This window comes from Amphimedon queenslandica, unplaced genomic scaffold (assembly GCF_000090795.2).
Source record: "Amphimedon queenslandica unplaced genomic scaffold, v1.1 AMPQUscaffold_12646, whole genome shotgun sequence".
In the NCBI taxonomy this organism is placed as follows: domain Eukaryota; kingdom Metazoa; phylum Porifera; class Demospongiae; order Haplosclerida; family Niphatidae; genus Amphimedon; species Amphimedon queenslandica.
This window is the reverse complement of record NW_003547118.1, coordinates 2,469-16,045: the sequence shown is the minus strand read 5'-3', so window position 1 is coordinate 16,045 and position 13,577 is coordinate 2,469. Positions and strand designations below refer to the sequence as shown.

At 35.7% G+C, this 13,577-nt stretch overlaps 7 protein-coding genes across 7 annotated transcripts in view; 4 read left to right on the top strand and 3 right to left on the bottom strand.

Moving 5' to 3' along the window:
- Positions 1-824, bottom strand: part of LOC109587225 (leucine-rich repeat-containing protein 1-like) — a 3,307-nt gene extending 2,483 nt beyond the window's left edge. Inside the window, exons 1-5 of the mRNA XM_020003464.1 lie at positions 657-824; positions 530-602; positions 309-354; positions 187-270; positions 5-86 (exon numbers count right to left, since the gene is read on the bottom strand). Of these exons, the coding sequence (XP_019859023.1) occupies positions 5-86; positions 187-270; positions 309-354; positions 530-555 (238 nt within the window). The 5' untranslated portion in view covers positions 556-602; positions 657-824. The remainder of the gene's footprint in view (positions 1-4; positions 87-186; positions 271-308; positions 355-529; positions 603-656) is intronic.
- A 2,042-nt stretch (positions 825-2,866) lies between these two features.
- LOC100642111 (protein NATD1-like) lies at positions 2,867-3,722 on the top strand. Its single transcript, XM_003390261.3, has 2 exons — positions 2,867-3,447; positions 3,501-3,722. The coding sequence occupies exons 1-2, from the start codon at positions 3,274-3,276 to the stop codon at positions 3,609-3,611; spliced, it is 285 nt and encodes a 94-aa protein (XP_003390309.1). The 5' UTR covers positions 2,867-3,273; the 3' UTR covers positions 3,612-3,722.
- LOC100641985 (nucleoside diphosphate kinase homolog 5-like) lies at positions 3,566-4,490 on the bottom strand. The gene is made up of 5 exons (XM_003390260.3): positions 4,352-4,490; positions 4,114-4,302; positions 3,935-4,052; positions 3,765-3,889; positions 3,566-3,710 (listed from the first exon to the last, which is right to left on the bottom strand). The coding sequence occupies exons 1-5, from the start codon at positions 4,460-4,462 to the stop codon at positions 3,648-3,650; spliced, it is 606 nt and encodes a 201-aa protein (XP_003390308.1). The 5' UTR covers positions 4,463-4,490; the 3' UTR covers positions 3,566-3,647.
- Positions 4,491-4,524: 34 nt separating this feature from the next.
- Positions 4,525-9,283, top strand: LOC100631963 (cold shock domain-containing protein E1-like). The gene is made up of 23 exons (XM_011409014.2): positions 4,525-4,639; positions 4,687-4,837; positions 4,880-4,938; positions 4,986-5,013; positions 5,070-5,166; positions 5,210-5,451; positions 5,496-5,593; positions 5,639-5,765; positions 5,813-6,037; positions 6,089-6,135; positions 6,176-6,341; positions 6,412-6,507; positions 6,563-6,771; positions 6,819-6,915; positions 6,961-7,053; positions 7,100-7,179; positions 7,232-7,364; positions 7,410-7,472; positions 8,197-8,316; positions 8,365-8,472; positions 8,749-8,821; positions 8,866-9,034; positions 9,084-9,283. Exons 2-23 carry the CDS (start codon positions 4,817-4,819, stop codon positions 9,133-9,135), a joined length of 2,403 nt encoding a protein of 800 aa, XP_011407316.2. The 5' UTR covers positions 4,525-4,639; positions 4,687-4,816; the 3' UTR covers positions 9,136-9,283.
- LOC100641859 (tubulin polyglutamylase complex subunit 2-like) lies at positions 9,190-10,769 on the bottom strand. The gene is made up of 5 exons (XM_003390259.2): positions 10,691-10,769; positions 10,475-10,642; positions 10,209-10,424; positions 9,592-9,749; positions 9,190-9,549 (listed from the first exon to the last, which is right to left on the bottom strand). The coding sequence occupies exons 1-5, from the start codon at positions 10,719-10,721 to the stop codon at positions 9,412-9,414; spliced, it is 711 nt and encodes a 236-aa protein (XP_003390307.1). The 5' UTR covers positions 10,722-10,769; the 3' UTR covers positions 9,190-9,411.
- Positions 10,770-10,785: 16 nt separating this feature from the next.
- Positions 10,786-12,388, top strand: LOC100631837 (centrosomal protein POC5-like). The gene is made up of 8 exons (XM_003390265.2): positions 10,786-11,041; positions 11,087-11,213; positions 11,260-11,368; positions 11,420-11,490; positions 11,542-11,671; positions 11,727-11,795; positions 11,841-12,020; positions 12,074-12,388. Exons 1-8 carry the CDS (start codon positions 10,807-10,809, stop codon positions 12,326-12,328), a joined length of 1,176 nt encoding a protein of 391 aa, XP_003390313.1. The 5' UTR covers positions 10,786-10,806; the 3' UTR covers positions 12,329-12,388.
- A 5-nt stretch (positions 12,389-12,393) lies between these two features.
- LOC100631712 (protein HIRA-like) overlaps positions 12,394-13,577 on the top strand; it is a 3,035-nt gene continuing 1,851 nt past the window's right edge. The window contains exons 1-3 of the mRNA XM_020003463.1: positions 12,394-12,566; positions 12,610-13,046; positions 13,150-13,558. Coding sequence (XP_019859022.1) covers positions 12,484-12,566; positions 12,610-13,046; positions 13,150-13,558 — 929 coding nt within the window. The 5' untranslated portion in view covers positions 12,394-12,483. The remainder of the gene's footprint in view (positions 12,567-12,609; positions 13,047-13,149; positions 13,559-13,577) is intronic.

Genomic DNA, 13,577 nt, shown 5'->3' with positions numbered 1-13,577 from the left:
CTGCTCAACTGAGCTATTGATGAAGGAATGGACCTCAGCCAATTGTTCCTTAGGGCAAGGACTGTTAATGAGGAGCAACCACCTATCTGTAATAATAATAATAATAATAATAATAATAATAATAATAATAATAATAATAATAATAATAAATTAATAAATAAATAAATAAATAAATAATGTCAGTACTTCTTTTGGCAAGTGTTCTAGTCTGTTCTCATCAAAGTTCAATAAACTGAGACACTTCATACCACCAACACTGGACAGGATATACTGGAATGATAATACAGTTACACTATTAGTTATCTTACATTGATGTGGTTTTGCGATAAGTTGAATTCAGTCAAACTCTGCAACCTATTAATGATAACCAAACCTACTAATTAACAATGACTCCACCCATCAATTAATAAACTAACTATTGCCCACAGTACATATAATACCACTGAGATTCACAGGCACACACACACACATTACAAGTGATAATCAGTACAGTACCATATTAGTACAGTACACTAGTGGTACAACATACCCTCCTATTGACTCAGGGAGGAACATTAACCTGTTACTGGAGACATTACACACCTTTAAACTCTTTAAATAACCTAACAACAAACAAATAAACAAATAAATAAACAATAATAGCAACAACGACTAACTAAAGGACACAGGTAGTTAGGTGAGAAGGTTATTCTGGAGGTAGAGGTCGGTCAGTGATGATAGGAGACCAATGGAGTGTGGTAGGTCCATTAGTCTATTGTCTGATGCTTCAATGAAGGAACACTTCTTCAACCCACTCACCTGATTTAAGCAAATTTTTAAAATCATAGAAAATCCAAACTTGATTGGAATCTGCTCAATCTTTCTACACACCATAAGTACATGTATATGCATCAGGTAATGTAATAAAATTGAGGAATTTTCTACTTGTCAATTTTTGTGAAATTTTTGAAAAATCCCTGTACTATAGTACAGGGACTTTTGTCTGATTTTTGAGCAAATTTTAAAAAATCATAAAAAATCTAAACTTAATTGGAATCTGCTCAATCTCTCTACACAGCATAAGTACATGTATATGCATCAGGAAATGTAATAAAATTGAGGAATTTTCTACTTGTCAATTTTTGTGAAATTTTACAAAAATCCGTGTACTATAGTACAGGGACTTTTGTCCGATTTTGAAGCAACTTAAAAAATCATAGAAAATCCAAACTTGATCGGAATCAGCTCAATCTCTCAACACTGCATAAGTACATGAGTATGCATCAGGAAATGTAACAAAATTGAGGAATTTTTTACTTGCCAATTTTTGTGAAATTTTTGAAAAATCCCTGTACTATAGTGCAGTGACTTTTGTCTGATTTTTGAGCAACTTAAAAAAATCATAGAAAATCCAAACTTGATCGGAATCAGCCCAATCTCTCTACACTGCATAAGTACATGTATATGCATCAGGAAATGTAACAAAATTGAGGAATTTTTTACTTGCCAATTTTTGTGAAATTTTTGAAAAATCCCTATACTATAGTACAGGGACTTTTGTCTGATTTTTGAGCAACTTAAAAAAATCATAGAAAATCCAAACTTGATCGGAATCAGCCCAATCTCTCTACACTGCATAAGTACATGTATATGCATCAGGAAATGTAACAAAATTGAGGAATTTTCTACTTGTCACTTTTTGTGAAATTTTACAACAATCCCTGTACTATAGTACAGAGACTTTTGTCCGATTTTTGAACAACTTTAAAAAATCATAAAAATTCTAAACCTGATCGGAAACAGCTCAATCTCTCTACACTGCATAAGTACATGTATATGCATCAGGAAATGTAATAAAATTGAGGAATTTTCTACTTGTGAATTTTTATGAAATTTTTGAAAAATCCCTGTACTATAGTACAGGGACTTTTAACCAATTTTAGAGCAACTTTTAAGAAATCATAAAAAATTCAAACTTAATCGGAAACAGCTCAATCTCTCTACACTGCATAAGTACATGTATATGCATCAGGAAATGTAATAAAATTTAGGAATTTTCTACTTGCCAATTTTTGTGAAATTTTTGAAAAATCCCTGTACTATAGTGCAGTGACTTTTGTCCAATTTTTGAGCAACTTTAAAAAATCATAGAAAATCCAAACTTGATCGGAATCTGCTCAATCTCTCTACACTGCATAAGTACATGTATAAGCATCTGGAAATGTAACAAAATTGAGGAATTTTCTACTTGCCAATTTTTGTGAAATTTTTGAAAAATCCCTGTACTATAGTGCAGTGACTTTTGTCCAATTTTTGAGCAACTTTAAAAAATCATAGAAAATCCAAACTTGATCGGAATCTGCTCAATTTATCTATACTGCATAAGTGCATGTATATGCATCAGGAAATGTAACAAAATTGAGGAATTTTCTACTTGTCACTTTTTGTGAAATTTTACAAAAATCCCTGTACTATAGTGCAGGGACTTTTGTCCGATTTTTGAACAACTTTAAAAAATCTAAACTTGATCGGAAACAGCTCAATCTCTCTAAACTGCATAAGTACATGTATATGCATCAGGAAATGTAACAAAATTGAGGAATTTTCTACTTGACAATTTTTGTGAAATTGTACAAAAATCCCTGTACTATAGTACAGGGACTTTTAACCATTTTTTTAGCAACTTTAAAAAAATCATAGAAAATCCAAACTTGATTGGAATCTGCTCAATCTCTCTACACTGCATAAGTACATGTATATGCATCAGGAAATGTAATAAAATTGAGGAATTTTCTACTTGTCACTTTTTGTAAAATTTTTGAAAAATCCCTGTACTATAGTACAGGGACTTTTGTCCAGTTTTGGAGCAACTTTAAAAAATCATAGAAAATCCAAACTGGATCGGAAGCAAATGTAGGCATATTTACATTGTAAAGGTCAGAGGTTATAAGGTATTATAGGTAATGCTATGAATGTACTTGTATAGCAAGGTTAATATGGTATAGGTACACCTATTGAGGATCATTGAATGGGTTGCAAGCACTTGCAACCTCAACCTACAATGATGCTACTTGTAATTAGCAAAGTGTTCATTTTTCAACTAAGTCCTAGCTCCTAAGTAGGTAGTAATGTACAGCCTGGACAGAGCCTTTGTGTGATGGGATTGACATTACGGCTGCAGGTTGTCAAAATAGTTCTGGCTCTTTTGTAGTCTGCTCATTGGGCCTGAGTTAGATTCTAATTGGTAGGTGTGGTTATTACATATCAGAACATTGCTGAATTCGATTGCTGATAATGGCTGGTGTCCAGGCTACTCACAGTCCTTCCTTACGTAAGTTCAGTATAGTTATTGATGAAGAAGAAGCTGTTCTGCTTTACAGAGATGAAGGAGGTAATACATGGGATGCCTATCACACCGAAGTGCCTCCTAGTCAGCGTGGGAAAGGTCTAGGGGCAGTACTAGCTCAAGTAAGTGATCTTTGTATCATTGTGATGAAGTATTGTATTCATTATTATTACAGGCATTGTTTGCTCATGTTAGCAATAACAACCTAAGGATACGTGTGTCTTGTACTTATTTACAGCATTATGTAACCAAACATCCTGAATTGAACAAGTATTGTGTTTCTTAACTTTTTTTATTATTATTATTTTTTTTTATTGTTAAGTTAAATAGTTTCAACCTGTGGTTTGTTTGGATTGTTCTTTAATATCCATTGAGCCAACCACTCCTGTTAATAATATGATAATACTGTTATTATTTTGGTATAATGATGTTCTCTTACTAATGGATCATCAGGTTTTTCATGACAAAGTTCCGTCAGTCCTTTTACTAAAGTTGGATTGACTTGAGATCTAAGATAGTCTTTCATTGCAGTTCCTCTTTCAACTGGTTCCATGATACTGTATGCTAATTCAGTTCAGTATGCAATAAAGTCCCACCAATAGTCCTTACCATCTGGAAACATAAACTTTATTTCTTTGTCAGCAGCATATTCACTGTCACTGCCATGGAGGGCATTCTTTGTATTGTCATGACCATAACAAGCTCTCAGTGACCTTGGCTCCTCTTCCTATAATAATAATAATAATAATAATAATTAATATTAATTTATTGTGTTTAGTATTGTCTACTTTAGCTCTCCTTGAGTCAGTTGGTCCCAGTAATTCCTTCCATTCTTTTATTGCATTTTGTTTTGCCAGTACCATAACTATAATGTCACTTGAACTCATGAATGCTACAAGACTAGGAAAGAACATTTTCCCGTAGTGTTCAGCATAAAAGTTGGCTGCTTCTTCGGGGCTGAGTTGAATCCTTCTCTTCTGTCCAATAATCTTACATGATATATTTTCTATTAACCACAAGATTTACTTGCAAGATTTTGAATCCATTCCTTTTAATCTCTTCGATGATTTCATCAGCCCAGTTCATGGCATCAGGCTTTATGAGAGCAAGAGTTTTCTCAACTGTGATGTCTGCCATCTTGTTTACCACTGAGAGTTGCTATGACAACCCATAACATTCCAGTATACTAAATGTGGTTCAGGATACTTCCGTAAACTCAATCTTCTCATAGGCCATTGAATCATCTCTTTTTCTCCCTCTTCCTCCCTCTCTCTCTCTCCCCCTCTTTGTTTGTTTCTACTTTATTTTCATCATGTAAGTCTCTCTATCTTGTCATTGTTTTACCTTTTCTTATGCTTTAGGTTTTGAACCTTTCCCTTCTACCAGTTTTTAACACTTTCAACTCAACTCAACTTCATTTTATAATAATAGTATTTGTGTTGCTGCCCTTTTTCCTAATCATTTTCTTTTTCATCATTTTTGATATTTATCATGACGCTACTCCAACAAAGGGTATGTATATTAACTATTATCACTAGTCTTCATCACTGGCAGGGTAATAATGGCCTTCAAGGTTTCTCTTCTTTTACATCGTCAATGCCAAAGTCTCACAGGTAATGTCTATTTTATATGGGAAGTTGTTCATTTATTACATGTATAGAGAGACTGGTATAGTCACAAAGACAATGGTATGTGTACGTTATGACTGGATTATTTATATCAATATTATCAATATTATTAATAGGGGTCTTATGGGTTTATCTCTTGTTGTGAAAGAAATGAATCTATATTCTTCCATTTTTCACAATACAATGGAGATCCTAATGAGATACAGCCTGGAGGTTGTAGTTTTTGTCAAGTTTTTGTTTTTATTGTTGTTTTCAGATGAGGTGGAGTTTGAGGTAACTACAGATGCCAGTAAAGGCAAGCTAATTGCTCGGCGTGTTGTATGCCTGCCACCTGGGACTGTGTCATTTGAATCTCTCAGTGAAGAAAGACTACTGGGTAAAGTGGAGCAGGAGCCATTGCTGGTGAGGAATTACTCTGCTTTTGGTGGACGTAGAGCTAGTACCAGTCAAGATGAACCTGATCTGGGGATAGGACGGATTGTTTATGAAGCAAAAGGGGTAGGAGAATGGCTGTGTGTCTTATGAGTGACTGTGTCCATTAGGAGTGTTTCTTTGTGTCTTACGGATTCACTGATATTAATGATGACAGGGAGATACATACTGGAGATGAAGTATCGTTTTATATGGCACAGAATAAGAGGTTTACTATCAGTAATTGTTATTCATTGTTTTTGTTATTGATTAGAACTGGTGCCCTTAGTGCTAGATTAGTTCGATTGGTACAGGAAGCTAAAGTTAATAAAACTCGGGGAATTATTAAAAGTTTAAAAGATTCATTTGGATTTATTGAAAGAGCTGACATTGTCCAAGATGTGAGTTATTTTATCAAGTACTGCAATAACTGAATTTATTTCTTTAGATATTTTTTCACTACAGTGAAGTTGATCATGGCGAAGATACTAAACTCATTTTGGGTGCATCAGTTGAGTTTGTCATTCAAAACAGGCAAGGAAAGCACGTAGCCTGCCAGATCAAAGTCCTCCCTCATGGTTCGGTCTCCTTTGATATTATCGGAGAGGATCAGTTTGAAGGGGTCATCAAGGCACCAGTCATCAGGTCTTTCACTCACGGAAGAGGGAAAGTGGTAGGTGTGGTTTTATGTTGTCATGGTTATCGTTACTGTGGTTACTGTTAGTGTGAAGCAAGTGAAGGGAAGATCATATATGATCCAGTGATTGGAAGGTAAGGGAACGTCATGAGGTCTTTCACTCCCTCCCTCCAGTTCAGTGCTGTCCTACACAGAGAGGGACCAATTGGGCAGTTACACGATGTGTGTTGGGGACCTGGTCAGTTTTAGAATAGCTACGGACAGAAGAGATGGATCCACTCGTGCTACTAAAGTGTCCTTGATTAAACTAGTTGAGGAACAGAATAAAACCAGAGAAAGAGTTAGTATCATGTATCATACTGTTGTTGTTATTATTGTTGTTGTTGTTATTGTTGTTGTTTGTTGTTTAGGGTATAATAGCTGCCCTAAGAGATGGATTTGGATTCATTAGATGTGCTAAGAGAGACTGCAGAATGTTCTTTCATGTCAATGAAGTGATTGATTCAGTAAGACAGACACTCTCTAGTATATGTGCATGATTCATGTATTGACACATTAAAGGAAGCACAGCTAAGCACTAGTACAGAGGTTGAGTTCACAGTCCAGTCAGACTACACCAATGAGAGGGAACACGCAGTTAGGATCGCCCTACTACCTGCACTCACTGTCCAGTTTGAAATACTTCACAAAGAATTGCTGACTGGGACAGTGAAGGAGGAGCTACCTACTGACATTAGCAGGAGCAGACCAAACGTACTGAGGATACAAAAGTGCATCGTCATCACTTCTTTATTTTATTTGTTTGTTTGTTTGTTAGTGAAAGTCCATGTGGTTTGCTGGAATACGTGTATAGTGACAAGGAAGAATTTATTCCATTTTACTGGTCGACTGAATCTGTGCAGTTTGGGGATAAAGTAAGCCACACTCACTTTATAACGACTCCCTGGCCACACCACTAGGTTCAGTTCCAGATAGCCAACAGGTCTTACGATGGTTTGGTCTATGCTGTCAATATAAAGATACTTCATAAAGGACACTCACTGAGATTCAAAGTATAATGTACATATAGATAGATCTGTATACTGATTGTCACTCCAGGGAGTTGTCTCCGTATTGAAAGAAGGTTTTGGATTCATAGAAACTGAAGAACACGACTGTGAAATATTCTTTCCATTCAGGTACAGTACATCTAGTTATTGATTAATTAATAATTTTAATTGTATTTAATAGTTCATGCAATAAATATTGTGACCCAAAAGATTTAAAGTTATTAGACGAAGTTGAATTTGGTTTGGTAAAAAAGAACGGGCGACTGTCAGCAGATGAAATAAGAAAACTGGAGCCAGGATCTGTTAGGAGAGAAGTACCTAATGACATCACATGACACAATATGACATCATCACTTTAGACTGTACAACCTGAAGCTTATGAAGGAGTCATAGTGAGACCAATGAAGAGTTCTGACAGCTCAGTGAGTTATTTATTTATTTATTTATTATTATTATTATTATTATTATTATTATTATTATTGGGGCGAGCAAAAGTGAGCCCCACATAGTCGAGTCGAGTATGTCTGTTTGTTTGTTTGTTTGTTTGTACACGTAGGTCACCTCTATTTATGCGTCTATAAAAAATAATAATCACACATTTTAAAATGATAACTTTGATAATTACGGTACCACGTGCAAAAACCAAGAGCAACTTCAGTAATCACTGGACGAGAGGAGTTCAAGAGACAAGAGTATTCAAAAAACAAGAGAAGCTGAAGCTTAAAGCATGAGTTATTCACAAGAAGATGCTCTTGAAGCTCGTCGACTTCTTCGTAATGAGCATGAGGAGGAGAAAAGAGCGAGGAGGTCCAATGCGTAGAAATGCTAGAGATGGTCTTGTCACACCCAAAGACAACAAATGGAGTCTCCTGGCTTCTGAGACCAACCATCTTCCATCCTAGATCTATATAACTGCAGAGATTTTTCACTCAAAGCTAGAAACTATGAAATTCCTTCCATGCTTGCAAATTCTGCATTAGTGTATTGACATCGACATTCAACATTTAATAGCCACTACATCATTGTCGATCATTGTCTATATAAACATTGTATATTGCTAATCGAAATGTTAATCGTTTTGCTCGCCCCTCAATGTTTTACATTCGCCTAGTTATTATTATTATTATTAATTATTAATGCATGTAGGATGAATATGAAGGTCTAATAAAGCCAGTGTTAGATATTCCATTGGTTGGTGGTGAGTGCATCCCTTACAGTTTCACTAGCATCAGTGACCATAAGATATTACTACAAACTGGAGAAACAGTACGACTGTTATTAATAGCTGATTATAACATTAATATTAATTAACAGGTTAATTTTCAGTTGGGATACAATGAGCTGAGTGGGACTTACAGAGCAGTTAATATAACAAACAAGAAAGAGCTAATGAGAGGAACGGTTGAACGTATCAAAGACCAAGTGAGACCTAGTGTAGTGTAGTACAGTAGCATAAGTCAAAGGGTCAACTGTATATTGACCCCACCCATAGCCTAACCACCTAATGGTAACTGTGCATGTACCTGTGTTGACCCAATTTTCTCACTTGACGTGAATTACTAGTATGGTAAAAGTCACATGATCCAATTTTCTCACTTGACATGAATTACTAGTATGGTAAAAGTCACATGATTAATGAGTGTGTATTAACTGTAATGACTGGACCTGGACTGGTTCTTATTGTCATCCATTTATTAGTTTGGTTTCATTAATTATAAAGATGATAATGGAGAAACTATTTCTGTTTTCTTTCACAAAAACTCAATGTCAGGTAATGTGTGTGTGTGGTCTGGGTGTGGCTTCATTTCCTTGCAGATGGCTGTGAATTTAGTGAATTAAGTTCAGGAGATGAAGTCCAATTTAAGACAATGTTCAGTCAGAGGAGTCAGAAAGACAGTGCCATTTATGTTAAGAAAACAACAACTCCTCAAGGCAGACCAGAGAGACTACGCCATGGCTCAACTAAAGGATCTTCTGCTTTAGTGTATGTTTCTATTGTTAGTAACATTACATCATAGTGTGTCTATATTTAGAACTGTTGTTCGGCAACCCAAAGGTCCTGATGGTAGTATAGGATTCATGTAGACCTCCTCCTCTCCATTGCTGACCTGACACACACATTAAGTTAAAGAAACAAGCTCTAGAGACTACACAAAATGCTTTTACAAAAAAATAACAATTCAATTATTATTTTTTATAATTGATTAATTAATTCTAGTCCCCTGCCACTCTTTCCTGTATTGTTGATAATTTATTGTTACTAATAATAACACCAAACTGTTGTTACTAATAATAACACTGAACTGTTGTTACTAATAATAACACTGAACTGTTGTTACTAATAATAACACTGAACTGTTGTTATTTCATTGGTCTTTGATTGTACAATGAGAAGTTAGGTGTGGTCAAATGAACTGACACAGGACTACTATCATCATCTTGTTCTTGTTCTTTATTATTGATCAAAAATCTTTTAGGAATAAATATTTCAAACCAAGCCTGAAATAATATTAATACAATACAATAATGATTAATTCCTACTTTATAATGATTGCTGACATCAAGTCCAACTAGAGAATATGGCCATTGGATTAATCCTAAATGCACTTGGCACAACCTCAGGTAATCAGAAAATGTGTCACACATTAAGTGACAATTAAGAGCTAAATCAATCAACCAAATTCCTCTAAATAATGAATCTATTCAAGTAATAAATAATGGCCATAATTTGTAAATAATTAAAGTCAGAATTGACTTAAAACATTCTACATAGCATAAGGACATCAATATGTATCAGAAAATGTAATAAAAATTTGGGGTGGTTTTGGAGCCATTTTTTGAAAAAAACCATGGACTATAGCCTTGGGTATTTTTCAGGATTTTGGCATTTTCTTAAAATGGCACAAACTTGAAAAATTGAAGTCGGAATCAGCTCAAACTTTCTACACAGCATAAGGACATCAATATGTATCAGAAAATGTAATAAAAATTTGGGGTGATTTCGGGGCAATTTTTTGAAAAAAACCATGGGCTATAGCCTTGGGTATTTTTCAAAATTTTGGCAGTTGCTATATGTTGACTTCATGTTATAAACTTTTCTATTCATAGTAATCAATTTAAGTATTAGCATTGTCTTACCATAATATCTATGGTCTTACTTTCATCAAACACAAGGCATGTATGTCCAGTGTCAGGACAACTGCTAATAATGATAATTTTATTATTTATACAGTAAAATGGATCCCAATCATCATTCTTGTCTTGTAAGTCGTACAGAGATGGCGTACATGTATTGGCACATGTGTTAAAAGGGTTAAAAACAGATAGATCGTCCAATGAATTAATAGTAATGTTACCCAAAACAATACTGTTTCCTATAGCAACAAGAATTAGTTTATAGCTCACAAAAATAATGGCATTTAACTGTTGTGATTGTATTTCCATATAAGGTATGCTCCATCATGGCTCATGTAAAAGTCTCTGATGTCGTCAGTTAAAGTGAGGCCCTTCAATCTCTCCCAGGACTGGAGCACCGACTGATTTAAAGGAGCACCATAACCAGCAGATACATCAACTACTCCTGGCTGCTCTACTAAACATATATTATTATTGCTTTGGGAATAACTATGACCTGGCTTACAAATGTACTTCTCTAGACTGGATAAAAACATTGGGTGGCAGATAGTCTACCAGTTCCCGGCAATTCAATCTGAGCATGCTCAGTAAGACAGTGACCACTCCCCTCAATAATTCAAAATGGAGTCTGACAGTAGTACAAACAACAGTGACGGAGCCTCTTCTCCAGAGGAATCCAGAGGCAGTAAAGGTAGTTCAGTCTCCACTGGACTCAGAGAGGAATATGAGGACCTTCTCCGTTATGCTGTGGTCACTCCAAACTTTGATGGAAAGATTAAAGGAGTTCTGAAACAGCAGAGTCATAATGAAGAGACTACACCAGCAGCTAGTGGACCTGGAGTGCATTCTGTACAAGGTTAGACTGGTATACTTTTATTTACTTGTTTGTTTGCTTGTTTAGTGAGTCATTTGGATATACCTGATTATCAAGAAGAGGGAGACAATGAATCAATTGACAATAATGAATGTCATTACTTTCCTGCAGTTTCACCACCACACCCTCAACCTTCCGCTAATAATGAGCCAAAGTATTTCATTATGTTGTAGTAATGGTTTTATTTAATTAACTGATAGAGTTTCATTTAAAATGGACACTAACAAGCCAAAGTCCAATGATCATGAGCTGATGAGATTAGGTGAGCAAATGGACAGATGGTGTTCTGATTTGAAAAGGAACGTATTAGTACGTGAGCTTCAGGTAGTTATATTCTTATTATCAAGTACCTTTCTGTAGGCTGAATTTGAACAGGCTCAGATCAGATCAAGAGAACAACAAAAAGCAGCTACTCTTCAAGAAATTAATGAGTAGATAGCAATATTAATTTATAGTTAATTAGCTGTTGTTTTTTTCCCTAGTTTAGTGTCTCAGAATCGGCTGCTTCAGTCACAAATCAATAGAATTAATGGACTTTTGACAACTTTCCAATTATCAATTGACAAAAAAGATGAAATCATCCAACGGTTAACTAAATCTCTGCAGAAACAAGTAACATTGATACATTTACTGATTAATTAATAAGTTAGCTGTTGTCTTATTGTAGAAAGACCGAATTGGTTTAGCTAGATCATTTTCAATGTGGAGGGGGCAGCACAATGATGAAAAAAGAGAAGTTTGCTATCACTTAATTTCATCATCATCATCATTTGTACTATAGATATTTACTAGTACTTTGGCTGTAAAGCATTATAATTATAAACTAAAGAGAAAAGCATTGCAGACATGGTTTGGAATTATACAAAATAAATGGAGAGAGAGAGTACAGAAAGCTTGTCAAGTAAGAGCAGAGGAAGTATGCCAGAAACTTAAAGCAAGTCACAACAAAGAAATAAAGACAGTAACTGAAGGAAAGGGAAGACACAAGAATGACTTACTCCATTTTGTTTTTAGTTTGAGAAGTTGTTGGAGGAGAGAGAGGAGGAACTGAGCAGACTTTATAAAGAAAGAGATTCATTCGAAGAAAATTTGAAGAAAGCTTTCATGAGAGGAGTGTGTGCCTTGAACAAGGAGGCAATGACAATGTTTAATAAAGAACAACTGGGAGATTGTGGTTACCACGGCAACCAGACAGTTTTTCCTCCTCCTGTTAAAGAAGGAGGAAAGTCAAGAGAACCAAAAGTTATGATTGAGAAGCACTTGCACTAAAATATCACTTACTAGTAAAAACTACTATTACCATTATAATTATTAAAATTAATTAATCTACGAGGTGTGGTTTTTAATAATCAATATAGCTCCTCCTAGCAGGGGCAGGTGCCCAGTTTTAAGTGTACTTAGTGTAGGGAGGGTAGATTCTAGAAATGAAGATATTCAAACCTAATTGGGTTAAACATGATAAAGGACAGCCGATATTCTCCATTGATATACATCCTGATGGCACGAGGTGATACAATCAATAATGATTTCATCTTACTTAAAATTAACAGGTTTGCTACTGGAGGCCAGGCTGATGACGGCAGTGGTAAGATCATTATTTGGAACATGGCCCCAGTGAGGGAAGAGCCCATCAGTGATGTACCTAAACTGTTGGTGGAACTAACGAATCACTCCGGTTGTGTTAACGTCACACGATGGTCACGTGATGGACACTACCTCGCCAGTGGTAGTGATGATAGTATTATTATAATATGGAGCCTTCGCTATAAAACTGATGGGAAACTGGGATTAGAAAACCCTGTGTACGAGCAGTGGGGGTGTGGCCACGTACTGAGAGGTCATAATGGTGACGTGCTGGATCTGTCCTGGTCACATGACAGGAAGTACCTGGCGTCAGCTAGTATCGACAACACTATTATCATATGGAACACACTAAAGTTTCCAGAGAAAGTAGCCATCATTGAATCGCACACTGGACTTGTTAAAGGTACTGTACAGTATATCATTATTATTATTATTGTTATTATTATTGTTATTATTATTATTGTTATTGTTATTATTATTATTGTTATTGTTATTGTTATTGTTAGGTGTTTCTTGGGATCCTGTTGGTAAATATCTTGCTTCACAATCTGATGACAAGTCCCTTCGCGTTTGGAGGACCTCTGACTGGAAAGAGGAAGTCAAAATATCAGAACCATTTCATAATTGTGGAGGAACAACCCACGTACTCCGATTGAGCTGGTCACCCGACGGTCGGTTCATAGTCTCTGCCCACTCTCTTAACAATGATGGACCGAGTTCTCGTATTATCGACCGAACCACTTGGAACACCGAAATGGACTTTGTAGGTCACCGGAAGGCAATAGAAGTGGTTCAGTTTAATCCTCACCTTTTCGAGAGAGAAAAGGGAGGGGATAGTCACGGCTGCCTGGCTATCGGGAGCAGGGATAGATCCTTATCAGTTTGGCTGACCAGTTATAAACGACCATTAGTTGTGTACACGATCTTTTTAATA

What these genes read in the sequence shown, in the direction of transcription:
- LOC100642111 (XM_003390261.3), top strand. Translation starts at nt 3,274, where the DNA reads ATGGCTGGTGTCCAGGCTACTCACAGTCCTTCCTTACGTAAGTTCAGT. An exon ending in TAGGGGCAGTACTAGCTCAA is followed by an intron (nt 3,448 to 3,500) that starts GTAAGTGATCTT and finishes TTATTATTACAG; the next exon opens with GCATTGTTTGCTCATGTTAG.
- LOC100641985 (XM_003390260.3), bottom strand. Translation starts at nt 4,462, where the DNA reads ATGGCAGACATCACAGTTGAGAAAACTCTTGCTCTCATAAAGCCTGAT. An exon ending in CTGACTCAAGGAGAGCTAAA is followed by an intron (nt 4,053 to 4,113) that starts GTAGACAATACT and finishes TTATTATTATAG; the next exon opens with GAAGAGGAGCCAAGGTCACT. An exon ending in AAAGTTTATGTTTCCAGATG is followed by an intron (nt 3,890 to 3,934) that starts GTAAGGACTATT and finishes GAACTGAATTAG; the next exon opens with CATACAGTATCATGGAACCA.
- LOC100631963 (XM_011409014.2), top strand. Translation starts at nt 4,817, where the DNA reads ATGACGCTACTCCAACAAAGG. An exon ending in GAAATATTCTTTCCATTCAG is followed by an intron (nt 7,180 to 7,231) that starts GTACAGTACATC and finishes TGTATTTAATAG; the next exon opens with TTCATGCAATAAATATTGTG. An exon ending in AAAGGATCTTCTGCTTTAGT is followed by an intron (nt 9,035 to 9,083) that starts GTATGTTTCTAT and finishes GTCTATATTTAG; the next exon opens with AACTGTTGTTCGGCAACCCA.
- LOC100641859 (XM_003390259.2), bottom strand. Translation starts at nt 10,721, where the DNA reads ATGTTTTTATCCAGTCTAGAGAAGTACATTT. An exon ending in ATGGAAATACAATCACAACA is followed by an intron (nt 10,425 to 10,474) that starts GTTAAATGCCAT and finishes TTGTTGCTATAG; the next exon opens with GAAACAGTATTGTTTTGGGT. An exon ending in ATGTCAGCAATCATTATAAA is followed by an intron (nt 9,550 to 9,591) that starts GTAGGAATTAAT and finishes ATATTATTTCAG; the next exon opens with GCTTGGTTTGAAATATTTAT.
- LOC100631837 (XM_003390265.2), top strand. Translation starts at nt 10,807, where the DNA reads ATGGAGTCTGACAGTAGTACAAACAACAGTGACGGAGCCTCTTCTCCA. An exon ending in ATTTGAAAAGGAACGTATTA is followed by an intron (nt 11,369 to 11,419) that starts GTACGTGAGCTT and finishes ACCTTTCTGTAG; the next exon opens with GCTGAATTTGAACAGGCTCA. An exon ending in ACTCTTCAAGAAATTAATGA is followed by an intron (nt 11,491 to 11,541) that starts GTAGATAGCAAT and finishes TTTTTTCCCTAG; the next exon opens with TTTAGTGTCTCAGAATCGGC.